Raw genomic sequence first — 17,047 nt, forward strand, 5'->3', positions numbered from 1 at the left:
AAGAGAAAGTACAGACTCAGAATAATAAATAGACAGAGCCTCTCCCCAAGGGAATCTGGACCAAGTCCAGGAGGTCAGCTAGGTTTCGAGATCTCCTGAAGATAGGCATCGGTGTATACGAAATGCTGCCAAGGTCTCCAGATGTCACAAAAGATCTCTTCCCAGTTGTTCATGGTTGCTGTGAGATCCTCCATATCCCTAAGTTCATCGACTTTGGAAAACCACAGGGACTTTGACGGCTGGTTCTCGGATCTCCAACACAGAGGGATGCATGCCTTAGCCGCATTCAGTAGCTGAATTGTAAGAGAAGCCTTATACTTCTTAATAGGTTTTTCGATAGATGTAACAAGCATGCCGTTACATCCCCTCAAAATCAACGTTAGTCAAATGCTTGATAGTACAGATCACCTCCCACCAGAAAGGCCTGAGTTTGGGACAATCCCAAAAAATATGTAGCATTGTTCCCTCAGCATTGCCACATCGCCAGCATGTCCTAAGAACCTGAGGAAAAAAGTGGTGCAGTGTAGTGGGTACCCTGTACCAACGAGTCAAGATATTGTAACAAGTCTCTTGAACTTTCTTTCTTGAAATTTCTGGGCAAAATTAAGGATTTTCTCCTTCTGTGAGTTAGTGAATCGGGTTTCAAGGGACATAACCTGTCTCTGGCCGAATCAGGGAGGAGTAGATCATTGAAAGACAATGACGGATCGGTTCCCTCCTATGACAGATGAGCTCCAGTTCTGTAAGCTGGCGAAGTATACCCAGAGAAAGCGAACACCAGCAAAGAAAATTACGTAACTGGAGATTGCTCCAGAAGTCTAGTGGAGGGTCAGTCGCAGTCTTGCCAGCAGAAGAAGAGAGCTACTCGGCTACTCGAAACCAGATGGTGAAAATGAGGGTTCTGGAGGCCTGGTTCAAATTCCTTTATTAACCAGTATAGGCACCATGGGAGAAGGTAATGGTGACACTGTAAGAGTGTCAAAAAGCATCCCTAGTGACCAACAACGCGCTGCTACTCGGCCACTCGAAACCAGATGCTGAAAATGAGGGTTCAGGAGGCCTGGTTCAAATTCTGCATTACCCAGTATAGGCACCATGGGAGAAGGTAATGATGACACTGAAGAGTGTCAAAAAGCATCCCTAGCGACCAACAACGCGCTGCCAAGGGTAGGATGATCACCGAGAGCCTTCGGTAATGGAGAGGTTATCCTTGGCCAACTCTTTGCCATGTCATTGGAGTCTTCTAGTTCCATGGCCACCCAATGTTTCTCCTCAGCATGGCAGTGCCAGTCCACTAACCTGGTGAGGTGTACTGCTCTGTAGTAGACCTGTACATCTGGGGGGCCAACCCCTCCCCAAGACTTCGGGAGATGAAGAAGTTGAAGCTTAAGGCGAGGCCTTCGGTGGGACCATACAAAATTTCTAAACATAGAGCTCACCCATTTAAAAAATACCAGAGGGAGGCGAATGGGAAGCATCTGTAGCTGGTACCAGTTTGGTAGCATGGTCATCTTGAGGGCACTACAGAGGCCAAACCAGGTTAAGGTAAGTGAATGGCAGTGGAGTAGATCAGATTTGAGGCAGAGGAGCAAAGGGGCAAAGTTGGCTGAGTAAAGGGCAGAGGGGTCAGAGGTGATATCAACTCCCAAATAGTGGATAGAGTTATTCGCCCAGTGGAGAGGAAACAGAGAATGCAGAGAAAGGACCGTGTCTCTGTCGACTGTAATGTTTAGGACAGCAGACTTGGATAAGTTGTCTCACAAAAAAAGAGAGAGCTCCATAATCCTGTAGGGACTGAAGTAGGTTCGGAAGGGAGGTGAGCAGATCTGTCAGAAAAAAGATCAAGTCATCTGCAAACTCGGCCACTATGTGCGACCCCAATGATTTTCGATAGCCAGCAATGTCCAAGTCTGCTCTTACTGTACACAAGAAGGGCTCCAAGGAAAGAATGAAAATCAGGGGGGATAAGGGACAGCCCTGCCGCGTGCCAATAGTGATGTTAAAAAAGTCAGATCTCGTCTCATTGTCCTTGCCTGCGGCTAAGGGATTAGAATAAAGGGATAAGATCCAACTCAACATGGATGACCCAAGCCCAATATGCTCTAGAGTGGCCCTGATAAACGCCCAATTCACCCGGTCAAAAGCATTCTCTGCGTCTGTGGACAGCAAGAGTAGAGGCCGGTTTGAAGACTTAGCTGCATGGATCAGATTTATCACCCAAATTGTGTTGTCTCGAGGCTCAGGAAGGGGCACAAATCCTGCCTGATCTCTATGGATAGGACTTGGGACATAAGGAAGCAGCCTATTGGCCAAGACCTTTGCAAACAGTTTCAAATCGGTGTTCAGAAGCACAATTGGGCGGTAATTTATGCATCGCAGGGGATCCTTCCCCTCTTTTGGAATAAGGAAAATATAGGCTCTCAAGGCATCTATTGAGAAGGATTTCCACTCCATGATGGAGTTCAGAGCAGAGATCAGGGGTGAGGACAATGTCTCATAGAAGGCTTTGTAGTAAAACCGGAGTGAGGCCATTCAGGCCGGGGGCCTTTTTCAGTTTAGAGTGGTCCAAGGCCAACCCCAACTCCTCAGCTGTAATGGGTTCCTTCAACTCCTCTTGGACTGCCCTGGGAAGTGAAGACATGCCCGAGGAAGCAAGATACGACTGTATGGAGCTGACCTCTACATTTAAACCCTATGAGTGGAAGTCAGTCTCTAAGGGTCTGAGAGCAGAAGTAGATGAAGTAGAATGGTGGCATTCGGACAACCTCTCCCTAAACCATAGAGTCAAGTGCAGGGGTGAAGAGATTACATCTCTTCAAGGCCAAACAAGTCAGATGCTCCTGGCATAAGTCAACAGCATCCCATCAGTGCAACCAGAGTGCTTTGTGCATCTGTATGGAAATCAAACCAACGCGGAACATAAACCTAGATGCAAAATGAAATGAAACAAACAAGATGTGCTTTAACCGCAGACTTTCAGCTTTAATTTGAGGGTATTTACATCCAAATCAGGTGAACGGTGTAGGAATTACAACAGTTTGTATGTGCCTCACACTTTTTAAGGGACCAGAAGTAATGGGACAGATTAACAATCATCCATCAAACTTTCACTTTTTTTTGTTTACAAACGATTTTTATTATGTAAAAGGTCAAGGTATAAAACAATTACAATGATGGTACAGGTATGTATACAAATATTTTTAACAGTGAATGTTGTACAGGAAATGAAAAAGGGTTATGGTTAGTCAGGTGAAAAAAATGCACACTATTATAATCAGGCCAATCAAGAGTGTTGTAGTGGAGGGAAGAAATAATGACAATTGCGTATGTTAAGAGGAGGTAAGAAAAATAAAATAGAAATTTTTTTTTTCCCTTTTTTTTTCTTTCTTTTATTTTAAATCAGAGAGGTGGTATCCCAGAGAATCCATTTTTTTTTTTATAAAGGGGCATTGAATCGTATAACTTGTGGTGAATTCATTCAGAAAGTTTGATATTCGTTATGCGGTTAAGAATTTGTGGCCAAGGTACCGAGGTGGAGCGCCAATTAAAGGCTATGGCCCAATGAATGGAGCTGAGGAATGTATGGATTAGCCTTGTGGTAGTCATTGGAATATCCTGTATAGGGGAGAACAGAAGACAGATTTGGGGTGTAAGAGAAATCTTTCTACCGGATATTTTTTCTATGATTATGCTAGCCTTATGCCAAGTGTTTTTTATGTGGGGACAGTCCCAAAAGATATGTAAAAGTGTTCCCTGAGAGGGGCAACCCTTAAAGCAGAGTGGGGATAGTGAGAGATAAAATGAGTTAAGTTTAGCAGGGGTAAGATACCATCTATAGAGCAATTTGATGGCTGATTCTCTGATTGAGGTTGTTTTAGTACATTTATGGAGATTTGTAAAAATAGTATCCCATTGATCAAGAGTAAATGAGGTATTTAAATCTGATTCCCATTGTAGCATGGGATGTGATTTCTCAGGCATGTTGGTCTCATTTAAACTTTTATATACCGTATTTATCGGCGTATAACACGCGCCGGCGTATAACACGCACCCCAAGTTTAGGAGAGAATTTTAAGGAAAAAAACTTTTAGGAGGGAAGTTTAAGGAAAAAAAACTTCCATTAAAATGCCCATCAATGCAGCCTTATCGTGTCCATCTGCAGCCTTGTTAGTGTCATTGCAGCCTTTTCAGTGTCAGTGCAGCCTTGCCCCAGTGTCCATTGCAGCCTTGTCAGTGCAGCTTTGCCCCAGTGCAGTCTTGTCAGTGCAGCTTTGCCCCAGTGCAGTCTTGTCAGTGCAGCTTTGCCCCAGTGCAGTCTTGTCAGTGCAGCTTTGCCCCAGTGCAGCCTTGTCAGTGCAGCCTTGTCAGTGCAGCTTTGCCCCAGTGGTCAGTGCAGCTTTGCCCCAGTGGTCAGTGCAGCCTTGCCCCAGTGGTCAGTGCAGCCTTGCCCCCAGTGCCCATGCTTGGACAGATCGCCGCCGACATACACATAGCATGTAGTTTTAAATATGGCGCCGTGGAGTTCGGAGGGACTCGGCGGAGCTGAATGAACGCCGCCGAGATACACATAGTCGAGTATACTCAGCTCTTTCCGGTGCCGCTCACAGTCCCGCCCTATGATGGACATAACACAGGTCCTATGGCGGGACTGGGCGTGACTGTGAGTGGCGCCGGAAAGAGCCGAGAACACTCGACTATATGTATCTCGGGTCCACCCAGTCACTGTGATTTCAGCGGCGCTCGTTCAGCTCCGCCAAGTCCCTCCGAACTCCACGGCGCCATATTTAAAACTACACGCTATGTGAATGTCGGCGGCGATCGCCGCCGATAGGTCACAATTAGCGGGGAGCGGCGTATAATACGCACCCACGATTTTAAGGGGAAAAAGTGCATGTTATACGCCGATAAATACGGTATTCTAGAGATTAAACCCCTATCATGAGGGGAGGAGATACAAATTTGTTCAAATTGTGTATAGGGGAGGTGGAGTGTAAGTGAGTGATATTTCTGATAGAATTGTCTTATATTTATATACTTCTCTAGTTCTGTAGGTGGGAAATCATATTTTGTTTGTAGATTGGCGAAAGTGATAAATGAATTGTTGTGGGAGAGCGATTTTAAATGTGTTAGGTTATGTGACTTCCAATTCGTTAGAAAGTTTTGATCTTGAGCTCTATCTGGGGGGGAAAAACGAGGGTCACCTAGAAAGGAAGCCAGGGGGGGGGAGTGTCAGAGGAGAAATTAAATTTAGAGACTTGTCTGTTACATAGTTGAAGGGTGTGAGTGACGATAAGGTTTAAGGGTCTTATTTTTTGTGGTGGGATGGTCTTGGACCAAAGAAGTCCTTGTAGGTTATAGGAAAGGATAGATTCTTCTATGAACCGGAGCCAGGGGATTTGGAGTGAAGGGGCATACCATTGGGCTAATTGAGTGAATCTGGCCGATAGATAATAAAGCCAAAGGTTAGGAATGCTGAGGCCTCCTTTTATTTGGGGTCTAAACATAAGGGAATAGCTAAATCTGGTTTTCTTGTTTAGCCAAATGAATTTGTTGATCTCTCTCTGTAAAGATTCTAATGGTTTTTTAGATAAAATAAGAGGAAGGGCTCTAAAAAAAAAATAAAAGTTTGGGTAATATCATAATTTTTACGGCCACTATTCTGCCCAAGAATGAAATCTGGTATGATGACCAAAGTTTAAGTAGATTTTTAATACTGTTAAATAAGGGAGGGTAGTTTGATTGGTATAATGTTTCATACAAAGGTGTAATCTGAATACCTAGATATCTAAATGAATCCACATTCCAGTTGAATGGGAATGTGTCTTTAAGTGAAGATATTAAGGCTGGGGGAATATTGATTGGTAAAGCCGAGCACTTAGATAGATTTACACCCAGACCTGTCAGGTCATGAAAGATGTCAAGGGTTTTAGTTAGATTGGGTAGGGAGTCAAACTTTGACTTTTTAATACTTGGTTGCAAATCCTTTGCAGTCAATTACAGCCTGAAGTCTGGAAAGCATAGACATCACCAGACGCTGGGTTACATCCCTGGTGATGCTCTGCCAGGCCTCTACTGCAACTGTCTTCAGTTCCTGCTTGTTCTTGGGGCATTTTCCCTTCAGTTTTGTCTTCAGCAAGTGAAATGCATGCTCAATCGGATTCAGGTCAGGTGATTGACTTGGCCATTGCATAACATTCCACTTCTTTCCCTTAAAAAACTCTTTGGTTGCTTTCGCAGTATGCTTCGGGTCATTGTCCATCTGCACTGTGAAGCGCCGTCCAATAAGTTCTGAAGCATTTTGCTGAATATGAGCAGATAATATTGCCTGAAACACTTCAGAATTCATCCTGCTGCTTTTGTCAGCAGTCACATCATCAATAAATACAAGAGAACCAGTTCCATTGGCAGCCATACATGCCCACGCCATGACACTACCACCACCATACTTCACTGATGAGGTGGTATGCTTTGGATCATGAGCAGTTCCTTTCCTTCTCCATACTCTTCTCTTCCCATCACTCTGGTACAAGTTGATCTTGGTCTCATCTGTCCATAGGATGTTGTTCCAGAACTGTGAAGGCTTTTTTAGATGTTGTTTGGCAAACTCTAATCTGGCCTTCCTGTTTTTGAGGCTCTCCAATGGTTTACATCTTGTGGTGAACCCTCTGTATTCACTCTGGTGAAGTCTTCTCTTGATTGTTGACTTTGACTCACATACACCTACCTCTTGGAGAGTGTTCTTGATCTGGCCAACTGTTGTGAAGGGCGTTGTCTTCACCAGGGAAAGAATTCTTTGGTCATCCACCACAGTTGTTTTCCGTGGTCTTCCGGGTCTTTTGGTGTTGCTGAGCTCACCGGTGCGTTCTTTCTTTTTAAGGATGTTCCAAACAGTTGATTTGGCCACACCAAATTTTTTTGCTATCTCTCTGATGGGTTTGTTTTGTTTTTTCAGCCTAATGATGGCTTGCTTCACTGATAGTGACAGCTCTTTAAATCTCATATTGAGAGTTGACAGCAACAGATTCCAAATGCAACTAGCACACTTGAAATGAACTCTGGGCCTTTTATCTGCTCCTTGTAAATGGGCTAATGAGGGAATAACACACACCTGGCCATGGAACAGCTGAGCAGCCAATTGTCCCATTACTTTTGGTCCCTTAAAAAGTGGGAGGCACATATACAAACTGTTGTAATTCCTACACCGTTCACCTTATTTGGATGTAAATACCCTCAAATTAAAGCTTAAAGTCTGCAGTTAAAGTATATCTTGTTCATTTCATTTCAAATCCATTGTTATAGATCCAAAAAGATTACAATGGTGTCGATGTCCCAATATTTATGGACCTAACTGTATTAATCATGCCGTCTTGTGTTTATACCAATCTATCATGGTTTGACAGATTAAGGTCACTGCCAACACAGGATGAAGGCCAGAACCAGTCAGATCAAACTTGAATTTAAGGAGCGATTCTAGCTGGCTGTGAGTAGAATCCTACGTAAGCACGCCTTCCACTTGTCTAATGGTATGCCTGTTAAGGTGGGCTGCTGATGGATCCAAAGTGGGAACAGACCACCATTCAACAAACCCTATCTCAGAGCCCACCTGAGCGTGTACTAGAATTGTTCCGCTTTGAGACTAGCAGCCCACCTTCTGGGTGCTTCTAGTCTGCACAGAGGAATGTCTCAAATAGCAGGTTTAATGATAAGGTTTTTGCAGATGTAGGAGCTCTACAAGGCTGTAGACAGCAGGTTGATTTTTCCACTGTGAAAAGCTGTGAAATCATAGTTAGCAATTTTGGTACAGAGAAAAGCCTATACAACGCTTGCAAAACTGTTTCCCATCACTTGGGGAATATATTTTCCTGCAGCAAATAAATGACTGCTTACCTTTTCCACAGCCTGCTCTCTTTCTGCATGGAGCCTCTCTTGCTCCTCTGTGTCCAGATTAAATTCCTGCTGATCTAGTTTTTCAATGTCAGGCAAAGATTCATTCTCTCGCATCATTGCCTGTATCTAAAAACGACACAATTAATAAAGAAATTTAAATAGGGACACCTATACAAATGGGATACCATAATAAAAGTAAAAATCTAAAGCATCTTATTTCAAAGTTTTACATTTGTTAACATTATCTGAAAAACTGCCTATCTTCAATTATAGTATAATTGGCTAGAAACCTCCAAGGGTGACACCTTCCAAGAATTAGGTGTATCAGCCTGATGTAAGAATGCACTCAAACCTTAGTTTGGTTTGGAGTTGGTGCAGTGCATTAAGAAAAATCCTGTTTTCTGCATCTTTGGTGTGGTTTCCAAATATACCTTCCACGGGAAGGATAGGCAACACATGTGAAATATGTAAAACTATGATGTATACAAAAGACAAAGGTCTGAAAGGGGCATTAGAACAGGCATACACAGGATGATCTCAAATAAAGAACAAAAAGAGATCCAAAATCTGCCCATGTTCATTCAGCAGGCCGCACCAAAGGTAACCATTATGACTTCTCTCCCTGACTCGACGGTTGGGGTGAATAAGATGGGAAACCATTAAAAAAGGCAAACATTTACAAAAAGCACATGCATTTTTCAATACAATAATAGGAATTTTACTATGTTCAGGGGTGGTCCAATTATCACAGATTGCATCAGTTGCAAAGATCAACCCATGAACTATAGCCAGTCTAATGGCTAATAACAAACATCTGTAACTGCCCAAGTAAAAAAGTTGACCACATTTATGTCAAAAATGTATGGAAAAGAAAATACTATGTGCTTATCTTGAGGAGTCAGTAGTGTTCTGAGATTTGCTTTAGAGCAGAATATGGATATAATGGTATGCGTCGTTAAAAATAAAGCAAGTGTAGCTAGAATAATATTAGATACAGGCAACATCTTCATACATTTACATCTAAAAATAATTTGAAAGGTACTTACTCTCTGCCTCATTTCCTTTATACCATTTTTTAGACTTTTCTTTTGGTTGGCATATTTCTTTGTTTCTTCTTTTATTGCCTTTTCAAATGAAGATTGAACACATGAAAAGTAAAGTACTTAAAAGTGATAGCTACAATTAGATGGCTATTTAGTTCATATACTCTTTTCAAAAACCTTTATTAAGGTGGTGCAAAGCCACAGCAACTATCTAAATCCTGTAGTGCATTTAGTGAAAGATGATTTGTAAATGATAAAAAGTGTAGCTCCTGTGCTACCAGTGAATAAACATATATAATAATCCACAAAGCAAGCTTAAGAAGATATTTAAACCCTGCTGCTGCTAACACCAGTTGTGTTCCTACAATTAGAATGGAATGTTGAAAAAATAGTGCTGTGCTGCTGTCTTATTAAAATGTAACTCAACAGTATTTGCAAAGTGCATGTGTGATATAAGTACACAGTAAAAGTGCAGGATAAACCAAAGGACCTGGGACCTGAAAAGTTTCAGCTGTCAGAAGAGTTGCAAGCAAGGCAAAATGGCCACATTAATACTAGGGCGGTTTAGAGGGACCACTCCCCTTATTTCCTGGAGGCATTGTGGATTGTATCAAGAGAGACCCTAGTGGACAGGAGGCTTCAGTGGTTCCAATCCAAGGAGCTGGGCGACCCTGGTGGTTTTATATATAGCCATGACCTTATCCATAATCCATTACCTTTTATTGGAGGTGACAATTCTGGGAGCATTGAGGTATCGCGTGTACACATATATAAGCACACACTGGCGTGGGGATTAAATACCACGGAAGGCTGAAGTTAAAGAGGAAGTAAACTTCCCTGGTTTGTTTGTACCTTAAAATATATTTTACAGTACCGTTTAGGAGATATTTACTGTATATGTCGCCGATGACGTCATCGGCGCATGCGCTCTGAAGGAACGGCCACTTGTGCCGTTTCTTCAGAACCCTGCGCCATGACCGGCGGCTCCTGCACGCATGTGCAGGAGTGAAGTCACGTGGCTCCAGCTAGTCACAGAGCCAGAGTCGGCGGACCTGTAAGGAAGATGGGCGAAGATGGACTTTCCGCCAACAAAACCGTGGATTTTTGTTCGAAGGTTGTTGGAACAAACTTGTCTTGCACACACACGGTCACATAAATGTTGGCCAACAATTCCGAACGTGGGAACGTGGGAACGCGGTGACGCGGTACAGTGCGACCTCTGCACAGTGTTCAGATAAAGCTACCTGTAGAAGGTTGGTGGTGCTTTCCTGATCCTATCACTACAGTAGGCAGCTACATTATTTACACGTTAGTGTAGTGCGACCTCTGCACAGTGTTCAGCTAAAGCTACAAGTTAGTGTAGTGCGACCTCTGCACAGTGTTCAGCTAAAGCTACCTGTAGAAGATTGGTGGTGTTCTCATACTAATAATACTACAAGCAGGCAGTTGATTTTGCTAGCTGCAGTATCAGTATATATATATATATATATATATATATATATATATATATATATATATCCCAGCTTAGTGCAGCTACATCTCACTGCAGGCCATTAGTATGTGTGAAAGACCAATAAGGAGAGGCAAACAGTCACAAGCCAATAAAAGAGGGCAAGCAGGCTCTGTGTCTAGAGGCAACAGTGCTGGTCGTGGACACGGTGCATCCTCATCAGCACAAGGCCGTGGGACACGCTTGGCCTTTTTTTCGGCAGCTGGCCGTGTTAAACCGCAACTTGCGGAAGACTTGGTCGAGTGGATGACCAAGCCCTCATCATCCTCCTCATCCTCTCTCACCCATGCTCAGGGTACTTTGTCTGGCAAAGAAGCTGCCAATGCGGCCTCTTCCCTTGGCTCAATGGCATCAGTGACTCCTTCCCTAGCCCCACCATGTCCTTCTGAGGAGTCCCTCAAACTGTTTGACCACAGTGTTGGGTACATGCTCCAGGATGCCCAGCATTTAGAAGGCTCTGATGATGATACTGAGCTAGATGAAGGCAGCAACGTGAGCACGGACAGAGGGGGTGCCCAAGAAGGACAGCAATCTGGCAGTCATGCTCCCCCTGCTGCAGCACACTGCCAGGTTTGCTCCAGTGATGAGGAGGGAGGGGATGATGAGGTCACTGACTCAACATGGGTGCCTGATAGGAGAGAGGAGGAGGAGGAGGCACATCACCGACGAGGCAGGATGCCCTCCAGGGGCCAGCCTAAGGGCAGCACACTGACTGCATCACACCTCAGAGCTCCGCATGTGCAGGGCGCTGCTGTCTCTGCGCGTTATTCCAAAAGTTCTTTGGTGTGGGCATTTTTTGAGACTAGTGCATCAGATGGCACCGCTGCTATTTGCAACATATGTCTCAAGCATATCTCGCGTGGCCAAAACATCTCCCGCTTGGGCACCACATGCTTGACCAGACATATGTTGACCTGCCATGCAGTTCATTGGCAAGCGTACCTAAAAGACCCACACCAAAAAACAAAGAGGACCTCTCCTTATTCCTCATCAGCTGGGATCTCCAACCCCACTATACCTTCAGTCCTCTCTGAGACCTGCACTGAGAGGAATGAAGGTGTAGAATTAGGTGTGTCACAGCCAAGTACTTGCGGGCAACCTGCTATCAGTACACCGACGTCAGATTGTACCAGGCAAATTTCCCTGCCCCAGCTGCTGCACCTCAAAAAGAAGTTCGCTCCCAGCCATCCACATGCCCAGCGGTTGAATGCTAGCTTGACAAAATTGCTAGCACTTCAACTGCTACCTTTTCAGTTGGTAGACTCTGCCCCCTTCCGTAAGTTTGTGGAATATGTGGTTCCTCAGTGGCAGGTTCCCAAACGCCACTTTTTCTCACGGAAGGCAATTCCGGCTCTCTACCGGCATGTGGAAGGCAATGTCTTGGCCTCGCTGAACAGGGCGGTCAGTGGTAAGGTGCATATTACCGCTGACTCATGGTCCAGCAGGAATGGACAGGGACGTTACCTAAGTTTCACGGCGCATTGGGTGACTCTTCTGGCAGCTGGGAAGGATGCAGGACAAGGGGCAGTAGTGTTGGAGGTTGTTCCGCCACCACGCCTCCAAAATGCTACTACTAGTGATTCTGACACACCTCTCTCCTCCATCCCTCCTCTTCTTTTTCCTCCATGGCCTCTTTCTGTGCTTTGTCCTCAGAACCATTGGTGCTCCATAGGCGTTCAAGGGGCTACGCAAGTACACAGGCCAAAAGATGCCATGCAGTGCTTGAGCTGGTGTGCTTGGGGGACAGGAGCCACACTGGGGCAGTGGTTCTGTCAGCTCTGCAGGGGCAGGTTCAGAGGTGGTTGACGCCACGCCAACTTAAGGCAGGAATGGTGGTTTGCGACAATGGCACCAACCTCCTCTCCGTCCTCCGACAGGGACAAATGACCCATGTGCCCTGTTTGGCTCATGTCCTTAACTTGGTGGTGCGGCGGTTCTTGGGCAGGTACCCAGGCTTACAGGATGTTCTGAGGCAGGCCAGGAAAGTCTGTGTGCATTTCCGCCGGTCATATAATGCCAGTGCTCAGCTGGCAGACCTCCAAAAGGAATTTAACCTGCCCAAGAACCGCCTAATCTGTGACATGCCCACCAGGTGGAACTCAACATTGGCCATGCTGCAGCGGCTGCACACTCAGCAGAGGGCCATCAATGAGTACCTGTGCGACTATGGAACCAGGACAGGGTCAGGGGAGCTTGTTTTTTTTTCCCCACGCCAGTGGGCCATGATCAGGGATGCAAGCACTGTCCTGTCACCATTTGAGGAGGCCATTTGGGAGGAGGTGACTGTGGATCATGTCGTCCTTAGTGACCCAGAGGACTCCGGACCGAATGCCTCAGCAAACCTACGCTGCATGGCCTCCCTTATCCTGCAAAGCCTGCGGAAGGATCCTCGTATTTGTGGTATCAAGGAGAAGGAACAATACTGGCTGGCAACCCTCCTTGATCCACGTTACAAGGGTAAGGTTGCGGACCTTATCTTGCCGTCGCAGAGGGAGCAGAGGATGAAACATCTTCGGGAGGCCTTGCAGAAAGGTCTGTGCAACGCGTTCCCAGAGACTGGGAGGTTACAAACTCCTGTTTCTGGACAACGTGTTGCTGAGGCTTCGGTCAAAGAAGGAGCGGTGGAGAAGGTGGCCGTCTGACCGATGCATTCAGACAATTTTTTAGTCCGCAGCCCCAAGGTATGATCGGTTCCAGCAACCATCGCCAGTGTCTGTTTTACATGGTGCAGGAATACCTAGGGGCAAGATCTGACTTAGACACCTTTCCCATCGAAAATCCTCTGGGTTACTGGGTCTTGAGGATGGATCACTGGCCAGAGCTTGCACAGTATGCAACTGAGCTACTGGCCTGTCCTGCATCCAGCGTTCTTTGGGAACGCACATTCAGTGCTGCTGGAGGCTTTGTAATCGATCACAGGATGCGTCTGTCCGACTCGGTCGATCGACTGACCTTCATAAAAATGAATCAGTCTTGGATCACCACCAGCTACCAAGCACCTGATGCTGATGTAACTGAATAATTTTTTTTTAAATGTCAGATCCCTGCAAAGACTACCTATGCTGATGCTGAGTGACTATCCTGTTAGGCTGAGTAATTATCCTCTTCCTCCTCAATGATCATGCTGATAGCTTGTAAGAACATTTTTGGTTCTGGGCGCCGCCACCAGTGCCTAAGGCCCAATTTTTCAGCCCCTGTTTAACAGCGGCGTGTAATTACAATTTTTGATGCAATTCTTTGCAGCAGGGCTAGTTCCTGTGCTCCAACTAGAGTATCTGTGAGGGGTTGCAGTGTTGTGGCACCAGCACCAGTGCCTAAGGCCCAATTTTTCAGCCCCTGTTTAACAGGGGCGTGTAATTACAATTTTTGGTGCAATTCTTTGCAGCAAGGCTAGTTCCTCTGCTCCAACTAGAGTATCTGTGAGGGGTTGCAGTGTTGTGCCACCAGCACCAGTGCCTAAGGCCCAATTTTTCAGCCCCTGTTCAACAGGGACATGTAATTAGAATTCTTGATCTAATATTTCACAGCAGGGCCCGTTTCTGTGCCCACCAAGAGTAGCTGTGAGCACTTACAGTGTTGTGGCACCAGCACCAACACCACCACCAAAGGCCCAATTTTTCTGCCCCTGTTCAACAGGGGCATGTAATTACAATTCTTGATCTAATATTTCACAGCAAGGCCCTGTGAGGGCTTACAGTGTTATGGCCACAACAACACCTAAGGCCCAAATTTCTGCTGAGTATATAGGGCAGGCCCCTACTTTCAAACATCCAACTTACAAACGTCTACTACTTGCAAACGGAAGGAGACAACAGGAAGTGAGATAAAATCTAACCCTAGGAAGGGAAATTCTCTCCTGTAAGAGTTAATATGGGAAAAACTTTTCTCCTTTCCACTGATGCTTTATCACCAATCCTTGTTTCACTAAAAACCCCAAATTTTCAAAAAACATTTGTCATTGGGACAAAAAGTGAGGTGAAATCTTCTGAAGAAGAGCACAGACAGCAAACAAATGTCACAGGGGTGATAACCCTTCCCCATGTTTTCCAAAAAGCTTAAAATAGATTTTTTGGCTGGAGCTAAACACGTTAAAAATGTACCAGTTCAAAATTACAAACAGATTCTACTTAACAACAAACCTACAGTCCCTGTCTTGTTTACACCGCCTGTATACTGCTGTTTGGAGTATATAGGGCCTGGGGGCCACACAAGTTTCCTTTTTTAATCTGGGTGCGGGGTTCCCCTTAATATCCATACAAGACCCAAAGGGCCTGGTAATGGACTGGGGCGTACCCATGCCGTTTGTCTCACTGATTTTCATCCATATTGCCAGGACCCGACATTACATTAAAGCCGCAAGCAGTTTTAAATGACTTTTATTCCTTTAAAAATGTCATTTTGTGCAGGGACTGTTCTAAGCACGGGAAACGCGCCACTTTACAGGCATACGATAGACACCCCCCCAGGTACGATATTTAAAGGAATATTTCTTTTTTTTTTTTTTTTTTCACTTTAAGCATCATTAAAATCACTGCTCCCTTTTTTTGCATTGATACATGTCCCCTGGGGCAGGACCCGGGTCCCCAAACCCTTTTTAGGACAATACCATGCAAATTAGCCTTTAAAATGAGCACTTTTGATTTCGAACATTCGAGTCCCCTAGACGTCAATGGGGTTCTAATGTTCATGCAAATTTTCGGTCTGTTCGCAGGTTCTGGTGCGAACCGAACCGGGGGGGTGTTCGGCTCATCCCTACTTGTGTACACACGATCAGACTTTCCGACAACAACGTTTTGTTGGTGGTAAATTTGAGAACCTGCTAGCAAACATTTGTGGACGGAAAGTCCGACAGCAAATGTTCGATGGAGCATACACATGGTCGGACTTTCCGACAACAAGCTCACATCCAACATTTCCCGTCGGAAAATCCGACCGTGTGTACACGGCATTAAAGCTTACCTTCCTGGCTGCTGCACATATGTGTTAAGTGGTCAGCAAGGAGTTAAACACATGCTTACACATTTCAACAACTGTAATTCATACCTCATCATGCTTCTGATTAAGCCATGTAGGATCTCCAGATATAATAGATGAGGCTAATGTGAAGCTATCATCCTGATCAGTCACCTCCACACTCAGCTGGATGTCCTAAATAAAGAGTATGCCATCAACATATGCAAACTAAAAATTATACTTTCAAAAAAATACATTCATAACATTTTAAATGACCAAAGAAATTAAGCAAAGAAAAGAGCTGGTGCTGCATATACCAACCAAATTCCAGTTTTTGTTTGCCTAAGGGCTCTTTCTCACGGGGCGGATCAGTGATGATCCGCCCCGTGAATATCCGCTTGCTCAGCGGGGATCACTCCGCCGATCCCCGCTGAGCAGGAAGATGACAGGTGCATCGCTGCACACTGTGCATCGACGGACCTGTCAGAGCGCCGCTCTCCCCTATGGGGAGATCGGATGATGACGGACCGTAGTGTCCGTCGTCACCCGATCCGATCCGAAAACGGATGGAAAAGTAGGTTTTTCCTCCGTTACACTTTTCGGATCGGAGCGGGTCGGATGTCAGCGGACATGTCACCGCTGACATCCGACGCTCCATAGAGATTCATGTATGTCCGTTTTTCATCCGAAAACGGAAGGATGAAAAACGGACATACGGATCGTTAGTGTGAAAGAGGCCTAAGGCAGTGATGGCGAACCTTGGCACCCCAGATGTTTTGGAATTTCATTTCCCATGATGTGCTCAACTACACTGCAGAGTGCATGAGCATCATGGGAAATGTAGTTCCAAAACATCTGGGGTGCCAAGGTTCGCCATCACTGGCCTAAGGACTCTTTCACATTGGCGGCCAGGGGGCACTAAAACAAACAGTTCAGCTGCCCATTTTACCACCCCCTGGCCAGCCACTGAGATTCTAACAATAGAGCCAGACAGGACTATACACATTCCACAGCTGCAGCAATTTTAACTTGGGCTGCAAAGTTTGACAGATGACACCGCCTGTCACATTCACCCATTGAGTTCAATGGGGCTACACCATAACTGCAATCCAAATGCTTGGCACAGTCCCGCAATACAAAATTGCTGTTTAGCAAGGTGTCAGGAGGCGGCAGTAGTGCCTTCTGAACGCCTGCCAGCCACTGCTATTCTTCAGTGGATTGCTTTTCAGAGGGCAATAAGTTTACCGCCAGTGTGAATGAGCCCTCAAACATGTTACAAAACAGAAGGTAAACTCTTGATGGCTGCTGCAATTACCACCTCCATCATATTCTCTAGGTTACTGTGTAAGCATATCATGTTTATAAACCTGACTCTATAAATTGTGCAGCTTGTGTTACATGTATACGACACCTTTTTTTCTAATTCACCATATAGGTCACCTTTTTTTGAAGTTTGAACTGTAAAAGATCTATGAGGTCAAGCACACTGGTTTAACAGAATATAGCAGCATGTTAATAGAAAAAATGAAAACTGTAAAAACAATAAAATCTGCAATTTCTTCCCAAATCCATGGATATTTTAAATCACGATACTTAATGGGACTTTATAAAGAAAATGTCCCTTTCCTGACATGACATCGACACTGTGGTATGA

General features: G+C 45.0%; 1 protein-coding gene across 1 annotated transcript in view; it reads right to left on the bottom strand.

The window, feature by feature from the left end:
* Positions 1-17,047, bottom strand: part of CFAP43 (cilia and flagella associated protein 43) — a 130,102-nt gene that overhangs the window by 69,710 nt on the left and 43,345 nt on the right. Inside the window, exons 18-20 of the mRNA XM_073620531.1 lie at positions 15,484-15,588; positions 8,934-9,011; positions 7,888-8,013 (exon numbers count right to left, since the gene is read on the bottom strand). Coding sequence (XP_073476632.1) covers positions 7,888-8,013; positions 8,934-9,011; positions 15,484-15,588 — 309 coding nt within the window. The remainder of the gene's footprint in view (positions 1-7,887; positions 8,014-8,933; positions 9,012-15,483; positions 15,589-17,047) is intronic.

The sequence above is a fragment of the Aquarana catesbeiana genome, linkage group LG03 (assembly GCF_042186555.1).
Source record: "Aquarana catesbeiana isolate 2022-GZ linkage group LG03, ASM4218655v1, whole genome shotgun sequence".
Taxonomy (NCBI): Eukaryota; Metazoa; Chordata; class Amphibia; order Anura; family Ranidae; genus Aquarana; species Aquarana catesbeiana.